The sequence below is a fragment of the Ranitomeya variabilis genome, chromosome 7 (assembly GCF_051348905.1).
Source record: "Ranitomeya variabilis isolate aRanVar5 chromosome 7, aRanVar5.hap1, whole genome shotgun sequence".
In the NCBI taxonomy this organism is placed as follows: Eukaryota; Metazoa; Chordata; class Amphibia; order Anura; family Dendrobatidae; genus Ranitomeya; species Ranitomeya variabilis.
The window spans coordinates 135,969,980-135,984,872 of record NC_135238.1 but is presented as its reverse complement, the minus strand read 5'-3'; the positions used below and the strand labels follow the sequence as shown (position 1 = coordinate 135,984,872).

The following is a 14,893-nucleotide window of genomic DNA, read 5'->3' as shown; positions in this document are numbered from 1 at the left end:
CTTGGGACAGTTTCTATAGACTGGAGATACTGCTGAACTTGGAACATTTTCTATAAAGACTGGAGATACTGCTGAAGTTGGGACAGTTTCTATAGACGAGATACTGCTGAACTTGGGACAGTTACTATAGACTGGAGATACTGCTGAACTTGTGACAGTTACTATAAAGACGGGAGATACTGCTGAACTTGGGACAGTTTCTATAGACTGGAGATACTGCTGAACTTGGAACAGTTTCTATAAAGACTGGAGATACGGCTGAACTTGGGACAGTTACTATAGACTGGAGATACTGCTGAACTTGGGACAGTTTCTATAAAGACTAGAGATACTGCTGAACTTGGGACAGTTTCTATAGACTGGAGATACTGCTGAACTTGGGACAGTTTCTATAGACTGGAGATACTGCTGAACTTGGAACAGTTTCTATAAAGACTGGAGATACTGCTGAACTTGGGACAGTTTCTATAAAGACTAGAGATACTGCTGAACTTGGGACAGTTTCTATAAAGACTGGAGATACTGCTGAACTTGTGACAGTTACTATAAAGACTGGAGATACTGCTGAACTTGTGACAGTTACTATAAAGACTGGAGATACTGCTGAACTTGGGACAGTTTCTATAAAGACTGGAGATACTGCTGAACTTGGGACAGTTACTATAGACTGGAGATACTGCTGAACTTGGGACAGTTTCTATAAAGACTGGAGATACTGCTGAACTTGGGACAGTTACTATAGACTGGAGATACAGTGGGGCAAAAAAGTATTTAGTCATTCAGCAATAGTGCAAGTTCCACCACTTAAAAAGATGAGAGGCGTCTGTAATTTACATCATAGGTAGACCTCAACTATGGGAGACAAACTGAGAAAAAAAAATCCAGAAAATCACATTGTCTGTTTTTTTATCATTTTATTTGCATATTCTGGTGGAAAATAAGTATTTGGTCAGAAACAAAATTTCATCTCAATACTTTGTAAAATATCCTTTGTTGGCAATGACAGAGGTCAAACGTTTTCTGTAAGTCTTCACAAGGTTGCCACACACTGTTGTTGGTATTTTGGCCCATTCCTCCATGCAGATCTCCTCTAGAGCAGTGATGTTTTTGGCTTTTCGCTTGGCAACACGGACTTTCAACTCCCTCCAAAGGTTTTCTATAGGGTTGAGATCTGGAGACCGGCTAGGCCACTCCAGGACCTTGAAATGCTTCTTACGAAGCCACTCCTTCGTTGCCCTGGCGGTGTGCTTTGGATCATTGTCATGTTGAAAGACCCAGCCACGTTTCATCTTCAATGCCCTTGCTGATGGAAGGAGGTTTGCACTCAAAATCTCACGATACATGGCCCCATTCATTCTTTCATGTACCCGGATCAGTCATCCTGGCCCCTTTGCAGAGAAACAGCCCCAAAGCATGATGTTTCCACCACCATGCTTTACAGTAGGTATGGTGTTTGATGGATGCAACTCAGTATTCGTTTTCCTCCAAACACAACAAGTTGTGTTTCTACCAAACAGTTCCAGTTTGGTTTCATCAGACCATAGGACATTCTCCCAAAACTCCTCTGGATCATCAAAAATGCTCTCTAGCAAACTTCAGACGGGCCCGGACATGTACTGGCTTAAGCAGTGGGACACGTCTGGCACTGCAGGATCTGAGTCCATGGTGGCGTAGTGTGTTACTTATGGTAGGCCTTGTTACATTGGTCCCAGCTCTCTGCAGTTCATTCACTAGGTCCCCCCGCGTGGTTCTGGGATTTTTGCTCACCGTTCTTGTGATCATTCTGACCCCACGGGGTGGGATTTTGCGTGGAGCCCCAGATCGAGGGAGATTATCAGTGGTCTTGAATGTCTTCCATTTTCTAATTATTGCTCCCACTGTTGATTTCTTCACTCCAAGCTGGTTGGCTATTGCAGATTCAGTCTTCCCAGCCTGGTGCAGGGCTACAATTTTGTTTCTGGTGTCCTTTGACAGCTCTTTGGTCTTCACCATAGTGGAGTTTGGAGTCAGACTGTTTGAGGGTGTGCACAGGTGTCTTTTTATACTGATAACAAGTTTAAACAGGTGCCATTACTACAGGTAATGAGGGGAGGAAAGAGGAGACTCTTAAAGAAGAAGTTACAGGTCTGTGAGAGCCAGAAATCTTGATTGTTTGTTTCTGACCAAATACTTATTTTCCACCAGAATATGCAAATAAAATGATAAAAAAACAGACAATGTGATTTTCTGGATTTTTTTTTCTCAGTTTGTCTCCCATAGTTGAGGTCTACCTATGATGTAAATTACAGACGCCTCTCATCTTTTTAAGTGGTGGAACTTGCACTATTGCTGACTGACTAAATACTTTTTTGCCCCACTGTACTGCTGAACTTGGGACAGTTTCTATAGACTGGAGATACTGCTGAACTTGGAACAGTTTCTATAGACTGGAGATACTGCTGAACTTGGGACAGTTTCTATAAAGACTGGAGATACTGCTGAACTTGGGACAGTTACTATAGACTGGAGATACTGCTGAACTTGGGACAGTTACTATAGACGAGATACTGCTGAGCTTGGGACAGTTGCTATAGACTGGAGATACTGCTGAACTTGGGACAGTTTCTATAAAAACTGGAGATACTGTTGAACTTGGGACAGTTTCTATAGACTGGAGATACTGCTGAACTTGGGACAGTTACTATAGACTGGAGATACTGCTGAACTTGGGACAGTTACTATAGACGAGATACTGCTGAACTTGGGACAGTTGCTATAGACTGGAGATACTGCTGAACTTGGGACAGTTTCTATAAAAACTGGAGATACTGCTGAACTTGGAACAGTTTCTATAGACTGGAGATACTGCTGAACTTGGGACAGTTTCTATAAAGACTGGAGATACTGCTGAACTTGGGACAGTTACTATAGACTGGAGATACTGCTGAACTTGGGACAGTTACTATAGACGAGATACTGCTGAACTTGGGACAGTTGCTATAGACTGGAGATACTGCTGAACTTGGGACAGTTTCTATAAAAACTGGAGATACTGTTGAACTTGGGACAGTTTCTATAGACTGGAGATACTGCTGAACTTGGGACAGTTTCTATAAAGACTGGAGATACTGCTGAACTTGTGACAGTTACTATAAAGACTGGAGATACTGCTGAACTTGGGACAGTTTCTATAGACGAGATACTGCTGAACTTGGGACAGTTACTATAGACTGGAGATACTGCTGAACTTGGGACAGTTTCTATAGACGAGATACTGCTGAACTTGGGACAGTTACTATAGACTGGAGATATTTCTGAACTTGTGACAGTTACTATAAAGACTGGAGATACTGCTGAACTTGGGACAGTTTCTATAGACTGGAGATACTGCTGAACTTGGAACAGTTTCTATAAAGACTGGAGATACTGCTGAACTTGGGACAGTTTCTATAGACGAGATACTGCTGAACTTGGGACAGTTACTATAGACTGGAGATACTGCTGAACTTGGGACAGTTTCTATAAAGACTGGAGATACTGCTGATCTTGGGACAGTTACTATAGACTGGAGATACTGCTGAACTTGGGACAGTTTCTATAAAGACTAGAGATACTGCTGAACTTGGGACAGTTACTATAGACTGGAGACACTGCTGAACTTGGGACAGTTTCTATAAAGACTAGAGATACTGCTGAACTTGGGACAGTTTCTATAGACTCGAGATACTGCTGAACTTGGGAAAGTTTCTATAAAGATTAGAGATACTGCTGAACTTGGGACAGTTACTATAAAGACTGGAGATACTGCTGAACTTGGGACAGTTTCTATAAAGACTGGAGATACTGCTGAACTTGGGACAGTTTCTATAAAGACTGGAGATACTGCTGAACTTGGGACAGTTACTATAGACTGGAGATACTGCTGAACTTGGGACAGTTACTATAGACTGGAGATACTGCTGAACTTGGGACAGTTTCTATAGACTGGAGATACTACTGAACTTGGGACAGTTTCTATAGACTGGAGATACTCCTGAACTTGAGACAGTTACTATAGACTGGAGATACTGCTGAACTTGGGACAGTTTCTATAAAGACTGGAGATACTGCTGAACTTGGGACAGTTTCTATAAAGACTAGAGATACTGCTGAACTTGGGACAGTTTCTATAAAGACTGGAGATACTGCTGAACTTGTGACAGTTACTATAAAGACTGGAGATACTGCTGAACTTGTGACAGTTACTATAAAGACTGGAGATACTGCTGAACTTGGGACAGTTTCTATAGACTGGAGATACTGCTGAACTTGGAACAGTTTCTATAAAGACTGGAGAAACTGCTGAACTTGGGACAGTTTCTATAGACGAGATACTGCTGAACTTGGGACAGTTACTATAGACTGGAGATACTGCTGAACTTGGGACAGTTTCTATAAAGACTGGAGATACTGCTGAACTTGGGACAGTTTCTATAAAGACTGGAGATACTGTTGAACTTGTGACAGTTACTATAAAGACTGGAGATACTGCTGAACTTGTGACAGTTACTATAAAGACTGGAGATACTGCTGAACTTGTGACAGTTACTATAAAGACTGGAGATACTGCTGAACTTGGGACAGTTTCTATAGACTGGAGATACTGCTGAACTTGGAACAGTTTCTATAAAGACTGGAGATACTGCTGAACTTGGGACAGTTTCTATAGACGAGATACTGCTGAACTTGGTACAGTTACTATAGACTGGAGATACTGCTGAACTTGGGACAGTTACTATAGACTGGAGATACTGCTGAACTTGGGACAGTTTCTATAAAGACTAGAGATACTGCTGAACTTGGGACAGTTTCTATAGACTGGAGATACTGCTGAACTTGGGACAGTTTCTATAAAGACTGGAGATACTGCTGAACTTGGGACAGTTTCTATAAAGACTGGAGATACTGCTGAACTTGGGACAGTTACTATAGACTGGAGATACTGGTGAACTTGGAACAGTTTCTATAGACTGGAGATACTGCTGAACTTGGGACAGTTTCTATAAAGACTGGAGATACTGCTGAACTTGGGACAGTTACTATAGACTGGAGATACTGCTGAACTTGGGACAGTTTCTATAAAGACTAGAGATACTGCTGAACTTGGGACAGTTTCTATAGACTGGAGATACTGCTGAACTTGGAACAGTTTCTATAGACTGGAGATACTGCTGAACTTGGGACAGTTTCTATAAAGACTGGAGATACTGCTGAACTTGGGACAGTTACTATAGACTGGAGATACTGCTGAACTTGGAACAGTTTCTATAGACTGGAGATACTGTTGAACTTGGGACAGTTTCTATAAAGACTGGATATACTGCTGAACTTGGGACAGTTTCTATAGACTGGGGATACTGCTGAACTTGGGACAGTTTCTATAAAGACTGGAGATACTGCTGAACTTGGAACAGTTTCTATAGACGAGATACTGCTGAACTTGGGACAGTTTCTGTAGACTGGATATACTGCTGAACTTGGGGCAGTTTCTATAGACTGGAGATACTGCTGAACTTGGGACAGTTGCTATAGACTGGAGATACTGATGAACTTGGGACAGTTTCTATTTTAAAAGTGGTTGATTTACTGAAGTAACCCCTTTAAGGGGCTTGTATGATATTAGTCTAAATGTTTTCCCTAAAACAGCGCCACTCAATTCCCATCCTTTATATCGTGACTGTTAAGTTACTAAGTGTTGGGTGATTACATTTTAAAGGTAATCTATCACCAAGTTTTTGACCTCACCTCTGAGAGCAGCATGATGTAGGGGCAGAGATCCTGATTCCAGCGATTTATCACTTACATTACTCGGTGCTGAAGTTTTAATTTTCCCTGTTACAGGTCTAGCAGTTCTCTGAATGCTGAGCCCTGTATAAAGTGCTGCACTTTATATACATGCTCAGTAGTGACTAGTGCTGTGGGGTCAGGAGTCAGGGAAATTGAGGAGTTGGAGGTTTGGCTTATAGACTCCACAGCTCTGCAATATATCCTGCAAAAAAAGGTCTGAAACTGTATAAACCCTGTTAATCCCTAATTTATTTGGACCAATAACTCATTTCTCAATATATATTGTTTTAAGCAGCAATTAAAAGAAGCATTCAAAGTACTGTATATTCTGCAGATTTTTTTTTAATTTAGGCAATGATTTCAGAGGTAGGTGGAGAAGGATTTATGCTTATGTCTTGATAAGATTTTGATAAACACCTTACTTTTCTGTGTTGGTTTTCTTGTTCAGAAAAGATCTACAAGAGCACATGCCACCCATTCTTCTTATTCTTGCCAGTCCTTAATTACTTATATTGGTCAAAAATAAACATCTATCATAGACTCAGCGTACAGTATACCTCCTGTATGAATATCTAAATTGAGCAGAGATTATAATTTCATGAGTCACACTTTCTGATTTTTGAAATGTGCAGAAAGCTTGTTAGACATTATCTGGGGTTGTTGGAGCTATAATTGATGAGCGCTCTTGCCTTAATTTTAGATAGCAAAACTAAAATGTCTTCAAAATATTGTGGTTTTGAAAAAAAAGAATCATAATTTTCAAATCTTCTGTGCTTTTATTTGTGATTTCCTTTTAAATTTGCAATACGGACAGTTATTAAAAAATTTATAAAATTACAAGCATATCTTAAGCTGATACTAGAAGTAAAGTTAGGGAAAAATGACAAATGAACACCATGAAGTCAGTCTCCATTAATTTACTTTTAAAACTCAGAACTGGAAAGTTTCATTAATACCATGACATCCCTGGTGTGAGTCAAACACAGCCACAACTGCCAATGGTGTATGGTTAGAGTGTCTTAGGTTCTCCACCTCAAATGTAGTTTTGCAAGAATCTGATTAATATCACAGTCAGGGATTGGGGAAGAGTGATTTCAGGTCTTCTGTGTCTCCTTATCACTCTTACACCCTCTATTAACAAGGGGAACCTGACAATCCTATATAAAAGCATACTTTTTGGGCAGTATGCCCTAGCCATCAGGTTATCAGACAAGGCTGTGCAACTAAAAATTGTCAACAAGCTGACAGCTGAGAAGGTATGAAAAAATATTATGTGACCTGCAGGTATTGTGATGGCGCACACCAGGAACACTAGTAGCCAAGTGTATCATGCTGGTCTTGGAGGTCCACATTTCGCAGGAGATTTACTTTAATCTATAATTTAAGTGTACTCCTAATTCATTTTGTTTTCGGCTTGTTATACATATCTGCCGCATCTAATCTTCAAGTTATGTCAACAGGAGAACTGTTAAGAATGTAGAAAGAAAAGCATATGAATAAAGATTCCCACAGATTTTTGATGCCTGATTCGGGAAATACTTGTCATTCACATACTCGATAATTTTCAGTACACCGGCCATGGTTTCTTCACATGTTGGTTGAATTTGGTCTTCTGGCAATACAAACTGGTAAGTGCCATTGTCTCTTAACTCTATAGTGTAAGAAAACTCAATTCCAAGGTCGTGGACCCAATCTTGAGATGTCCCAGAGGCTTCATCTGAAACACAATATCACATGTAACAAGAAGTAATGTTAAGCTTTATATTAGAAGCAGAAACCCAAATGAGACAGGGGAAACATCCAAACATTGAGAAGTAGAACTGACTTGGCGAATAGCGGGAATTTGAATCAAGGTCTAAACAAGTTCTTTTTGGTTTTCAATCAGTGGTGGAGCCTTATAATGGAGATCAAAATCATCTCACAGTGCTGGTTTTGTCACCTAGAATAATGAGTCCTATGGTGGTGAGGAGGTAGGCACTGACATGGCTTCCATCACACAAATCACATCACTAAGGAGCTCTTGGGTAGGCGGAGTCCATTGTGAAGTCTCTGACTTGTGTGCATGCTTGTACACCACTGAACACATTCAGAACCACGTGCAGCAAGAATCAGAACCTGGCTGCATGACTGCAACCAAGTATATTTTATTATGAAAAACTGTGGCCTTTCTGAGTAAATATACAGGGTGTGCCATTTATATGGATACATCTAAATAAAATGGGAATGGTCGGTGATATCAACTTCCTATTTATGGCACATTGGTATATGGGAGGGGGAAAACTTTTCGAGATGGGTGGTGACCATGGCAGCCATTTTGAAGTCAGCCATTTTGGATGCAAATTAATTTTTTTCAATGGGAAGAGGGTCATGTGACACATCAAACTTATTGAGAATTTAACAAGAAAAACAATGGTGTGCTAGGTTTTAACGTAACTTTATTCTTTCATCGGGAGACCTGGAAAGTGGATTGGTTGTCGTGAGCCAGTTGAATGGCCACCAAGGTCTCCCTATCTGACCCCCTTAGACTTTAATCTTTGGGGTCATTTGAAGGCAATTGTCTATGCTGTGAAGATACGAGATGTGCAGCATCTGAAACAATGGATACTGGAAGCCTGTGCTAGCATTTCTTCTGTGGTGTTGCTATCAGTGTGTCAAGAGTGGGAGAAGAGGGTTGCATTGACAATCCATCACAATGGGCAGCACTTTGAACACATTTTATAAGTGGTCATAAACTTGTAAATAACTCATGAAAGAATAAAGTTACATTAAAGCCAAGCACACCATTGTTTTCCTTGTCAAATTCTCAATAGGTCTGATGTCACATGACCCTCTTCCTATTGAAAAACTAAAGTTGGATCCAAAATGGCCACCATGGTCACCACCCATCTTGAAACGTTTTCCCTCTCCCATATACTAATGTGCCACAAACAGGAAGTTGATATCACCAACCATTCCCATTTCACTTAGGTGTATCCATATAAATGGCCCACCCTGTATATTGAAACCCCAGCTGGGCACTACAGACCGCTTGCATTTGTTTTTTCATCTAGTTTAGTGCATTTTGCACTTTTTTGGTTTGCCATTAATTAATTATTCTATTTTTGCCTTTTTTAATGTCTATTCTATATGTGCTCACCAGTTTTTTCTTTTTTAATCCGCTTTGTGGACAGAGTAAAGCAATTCCAGATGGTTTTGCCTGATTTATTAATGGCGACGTTTTAAAAAGTCGCTAGATTTGGTACAATTTCACTCCATTTACCGCCATTTCTGGTATATTTTTTGAGTACACTAGGTTTTAGTGCATTTTTTGTGAATTTTGGCGCCAAAAGTCACAAAATCAATTCAAGACTGAGAGAAAGCAATTTTTGGCTGTCTAATTCATGAATCTTGTAAGTCATTTTGATTAATTTGATGCCCAAAATGGCAACTTGTACCACAAGACAAAAAAGGAAAGTCACTTAAAAAAAACCCTGCAAATGATGATTTGGAGCCTACGTGTTTCATGCCACTAGTCCAAGTCAGGTTCCCGGAGGCTGCTCCCCACATATGGAGAGACTTGGCAGTCACCTGGAGCAGGGCAGGGTAAAGGCGGCTGGGGACCTGACTCAGACTAATGCAAGCATTTTAAAGTAAAACATACCTGGTTGCAATCGCGCAGCCAGTGTCCGATTCATGCATTGCCTGTGGTTTGGACAGCATGAAGCAAATGACAGGTTCCCTTTAATTCTTTGACAATTTAGGCAAGAAAAGAAAACTTATTTTGCACACACAAGTTTTTTTTATATCAAACAACGAATCACTTATGTGGTGAAAAGACTGACACCAAATGCAACATATCATGATGTGTCATCCTTCAATACTATGTCAGGCTTCAGCACAGTTCCTTCTCTCCAAAGCACCGCTCTCCAGTTCCTGGCTTCACTATTACTCTCCTAGGACTTTCTGCATATTTAGTTACTATATTGTACCTTCAAATCAGCGCAGTAAATTCTGCTTGTTTTGAGATTTGTAACCAGAAATAGTTATAACGTAAATTGTCTTCCAAATGCACAATTTATAAAAATGTGCAGTCTATGAAATGAAAATATATGATACTCACATAGGAGGTTGGCAAAACTCCCCACTTTATAAACCGTGCCATACTTTTTCTTCAGTTCTGAAGCTGCCATCTCTGCAACTTTTATCTGGGAAAAAATAAGGTTTACAATTTAGTCAAACCAGAAAAGTACAGGCTTAAGGTGCCTTCATACAAAAACGGTAGATTTCAAAACACACTTTTTTTTGCAGCATATTTTCTGTGGTTTTCTGAGATATGGCATCGTACTGCTGGGACCCCTCACCAATGCTGATAATCAATTTGTTTGCAATGCTGGTTTAGCTCAGTGGATCCTTCACAGTTTTTACCTGCATGGATGATGTCTTGGAAATGTCAATGGAGTTGCATTCAATTTAAATGGTTTATCTGAGACTACTTTATTTTTTCTCATGGGCAATGAAGTGACAGACAAGTAGTTGAAAATTACCTGCCTGGTATGCCTGGCACCAGCTCAGAGTGGTCATGAGTCATGACTGCTCCTGCCGATGATTCAGCTGCTTCATTTGACCTCACATCAATGGGACAGCTTTACTTCTTCCGGGCTACTCTGTTGACAGGATGTGATTGCCAACGTCATGCTGATTGACAGACAGCTCCTCACAGCAGGGAACCAGTTGTCCATTATCATGACATCAACAGTCACGCCCTGTCAACAGAGCAGATCGGTAGAGAAGCAGTGTCTCTGTTGATGTGTCATCATGCAAAGCTGCACAATCATTGGCAGGAGCGGTCCGTGACTGCTCTAAGATGGCAGAGCTCAGACCTGGGCACAACAGGTTGGTAGTTAGCAATTACCTGCTGGTAAGTTCTACGGTCTATAAGAAAAAGAAAAAAATAGTCACGGATAACATTTTTAATGGGATAAATTCTCATGATCAATTTGGGATCAAAACCAATATATCTATAATGGATCTCAAGCCACAACATCAGACTGAATCCACAGGCTTGTGACAATGTTGGAGTCATAGCCGAGATCCAAAATCATTGTGGGCATATTCAAAATAAATTAAATAATGAAATTAACAGGAATCCTCAGATGTGACATTTACATAAACTTCCACAACTGATGTCACTGGAGCCATGTTTGTTGCTAGAAATTAATTGTCTCCACATGGATAACAATTATTACAGAGACTATTTGTTTTCCAGCCTTGTGTATCCTCGTAAAGGTTATGTGGATGTAACCTTAGCACGCTCCTCATTACCAGAGACTATTATCCAAGTAGCAGGGCTTGTACACTGCTTTCTTGTTTACCAGACCATAACTAAGTAGCATTTATGGCCGCGCTGCTTGTTTCCTTGCAGCACTCAGTGATGAACTGTGATCACTGCCCAATATTCTGGATACACTGGGATGGGGCGGCACATCCTGGTGGGTAAATCAGGTGAAGATGACATATTTGTAGAGTAAGCGTCACATTATGTAGCGTAAGTAGAATTATTCACCAGCTAAATCATGTTTTGTTCCTATTCAAATACTGTCCAACCCGAAATGTTATCTAAGTGTTACAGTTTGTTAGAGACATCTAGATATTTCAGGAGCAATCTTGTAAAGCATTTTCCTTCACAAGCTTCTCAGCTAGAAGATCCCTGTCCCTTGAATACTCATTTTCCTTGTCACCTTTAGCAGTATTTTTTCCAATTATTCTAATTTTAGATTTTCATTTCCATTGAAATTCAAGTAATCTTGGATATTTAACCTCTGCCGGTATCATTCCTAAAATATCTAACCGGTTTCCTTTTTTCTTAGTGCAACTTCTCAAATTCCAGTAACTTTTTGAAACATATCTTTCAGTCTGGCAAATAGCTCTCCATTCAGACTGGGCAGTGCAAAACTGCGTCTCTAAGCAGAAAGGGGACAAGGGGAATGGGCGCCAAATTTCAGAAAATGACTTAATATTCCAGCTACAGGTCAGTACATCTAGCAGCCAAACAGCACAAAAACGTTCTGCCATTTCACTAACAGGAATATATGAAGTCCATAGTAATGCGTCGGCTATATCCATGAAAGAAGTGGTCCGCTGCCCCTCAGCACAAACAGACTGCTAATCACCAGCCCACCAGACTCTCCTCATCAATACCGAACACGGAACCCTCAGACTACTGTATGCTTTCAGCACTCCGAAGAGCCAAACAGCACAACGTTTTGGGCCATTTTTGCTACTAGGTGGATGGATCTGTAGCTACATATTAAATGCTGCCAGAATGTATCTTTTCCCTAAGAAAGAAGTCACAAATAATTTGGATGCACTACCTCACTTTTACTTCATCCCATTGGTAATTTTCACCCATTTTGTATGTTAGACTACCCACCATGTTAATATTATAATTTTAGCTGATGTGATTTGCATACATACGGTCACAAGCCTACTAGATGGGCATAGCCTCACTCAATGTAAGTGTATTGAGCGAGACTGGATACAGTCTAGTCAGAATGTGGTCGAAAGTATGCAGATCGCACGCGCTATGAGGATTCACATGTCTGCAGTCACATAGAATAACTGCAGACTTGTAGCCTAAGGCCAGACAACCCCATTACAGTCTTGTAAGTTGTCAGGTGGGGTCCCCATGCATCCAACATCCCGCAGACACTCAATGTGATAGAGGTCTTGAGACTTTAGTGTGAAAGTTACACATTAAACTCTTTGTTACATTCTTCAAACTATTCGTGAAATGTTTTAGGAGTATTACAGGACGCATTACTCTGCTAAAAGATGCTACTGCTGCTAGGAAATACTGTTGCCATGAAGAGGTGATCTGCAACAATGTTTAAGCAGGTGATACATTGCAACGTGACCTTTGCATAAAGGTATGCTGCCTCTGCCGACTTTCCTTCTTCTCAAAGTGCATCCTTGTGCCATCCCCTCGCCAGATAAACAATGAACAATGGTAAAAGAAAGCATAGTTCATCAGATCAGGCCGTGCTCTTAGGGCATGTGCATAATGGGTTTTTTTTAGGCATTTATAGAGCACAAACTCTTCAAATACTCCTAAAAACACAAAACTCCTCAAAATCTTGAAGTTTCTGGGTAGTTTCCACTTCAAGGACTGAGCAAAAAAAACTCCTTGTGAACACCCCCTTACACTGATCCACTGTTTCGATGCATTGCTCACATGCTGATAGTAGGTGCTTTTGACAGTGGACAGTTCCATATAGTCGGACCAATCAGAATGAGCCCTAAATGTATATTGCTTCATAGCTGAGGAAAGGGACAAGAACATTTTACAACTTCAAGCTCTGAAAGGCTGAATACAATGAAAAAAGTTTAATTACAGAAAGAATCAAAAGTGTAATTACCGTTTCATTATAGCTCTTTGGAAGATTCTTCGTGTAGCCATGTGCAGTTAAGATGAATTGACTGTATGAGTGTATTGTCAGGAAGCAAATCATTTCTGATTTTCTTATCTCCACAAAATCTACTACAGCCTTAGTTTCTGGTTCTGAAACTGGTGACGTTCCGCAGAATAAATTACTTGTGCAATTTGTAGATGATCCAAAACCTGAGAAGATAAAATACACAGAAATGACAGAAAGATATATTTTTTATTTAATACTACTATGACTATTGATATAGGTTTTATTGCTCACAGTATTAGAAACAAAATACAACAATCATCTTCTAGATATGGTACCTTTAGTTTAATCACTAACAAACATGAACAAAGAAAGTCTGAGAAATGTCTCCTCTCTTCTGTGCTTGTATAGATATATTTTTCCTCAGACCTAAGGCTATCGTCACAGTAGGGTCTTGTAGGGTTTTTTCAAGTGGATCCTCTCCAATAATGCTTCCTAATCATTTCTACTAGAAATCTAATTTGCTGTTTATATCAGTAGAGTTTTTTTTTTTTTTTTTTTGCTTTTTTTTTTTTCTTGAGGAGGTTTTGGAAACCAACTTAAGGATAAATAAAAGAGCATGTAACTTCTTAGAAGTGAACCCTGAAGCAATCTGCTCCAATCTAGACACCGTCAAATCTAAAGGCTACAAAAACTGATTCAGGCGAAAACTCTTTCAAGGGTATGTGCACACAGCATCTTTTACAGCAAAAAAACGTTTTCATAGACTGATTTCGATGGCATCCTTTCAGTCGTTTTTGTGTCGGGTCCACCCCTGGTGTTTTTTATTCAATAGTATAGAAAATGGGCTTCCTAGCAGAAGCTGCCCAAAGGGGGGACATGTTACCTTTTTCATCCACTTCAGAGTTTCTGAAGATTACGAATCCTGAAGCAATTAGAAGAATTGCCATAAGATGGAACAATGTCAATTTGAAATTTCTGTGCATTACGTTAATTTTATCTGGTTCTTTTGCGGCATTTTTTTAAGTGTAGTTTCAAACTGAATCTGCCGGAGAAAACACACATAGTGCACATACCCTAAAACTGTTCAAATCCATTTTAAAAGAGCTTCAGAAAAAAGAAAAACTCCTCAAAAAACTCTCAAAATGGGGCATTTCCTGAAACAGATTCCACTTGAAAATATTATTGAATTTATGTTTCCTGAGCATTTTTCCTGTATTTTTTTCTGCTGGCGTTTCTTGGGGTGTTTTTTCCAGGTGTTTTTAAACTCCATTAAGCAATACAGAAAACACTTTCATTTTTTTTTTGGTGGAAACGCTAAAAAAGTGTGAAAAAAAACTCCCAAGAGCCATCTTTTTAGCCTTCTCATTGACTTGTATTATAAATATAGAGTGTTTTTCGGGCAGAAAATGCCACAAGAATGTATATTTCTTCTTTTAAATACTTTGTGTCTTTTGAAAGCCTAAAGCATTTACAGTACACACGAAAGCCTGAACATATGAACAGCCAGTCATTTTTATATAGGAATAGATGTGTTTATCTTTTTAAGCAATTTTTTATGTTTTTTTTGTTGCATTTTCTATGCAAAAATCAGCAGAAAAACACGCAGTGTGAGAACACTCAAAAATTAAACTCAAAAGTTTATTTTATAATATCATTTCTGACTAGTCTACTGTAACTCTACCACCTGGTTCACT

At 39.6% G+C, this 14,893-nt stretch overlaps 1 protein-coding gene across 4 annotated transcripts in view; it reads right to left on the bottom strand.

Annotated features, from left to right (window-relative positions):
* Positions 1-6,130: 6,130 nt before the first annotated feature.
* CPO (carboxypeptidase O) overlaps positions 6,131-14,893 on the bottom strand; it is a 593,649-nt gene continuing 584,886 nt past the window's right edge. For all 4 annotated transcript variants that reach the window (XM_077275735.1, XM_077275733.1, XM_077275734.1 and 1 more), the window contains 3 exons: positions 13,200-13,402; positions 9,905-9,989; positions 6,131-7,522 (listed from right to left, as the gene is read on the bottom strand). In XM_077275735.1, coding sequence (XP_077131850.1) covers positions 7,254-7,522; positions 9,905-9,989; positions 13,200-13,402 — 557 coding nt within the window. In that variant the 3' untranslated portion in view covers positions 6,131-7,253. The remainder of the gene's footprint in view (positions 7,523-9,904; positions 9,990-13,199; positions 13,403-14,893) is intronic.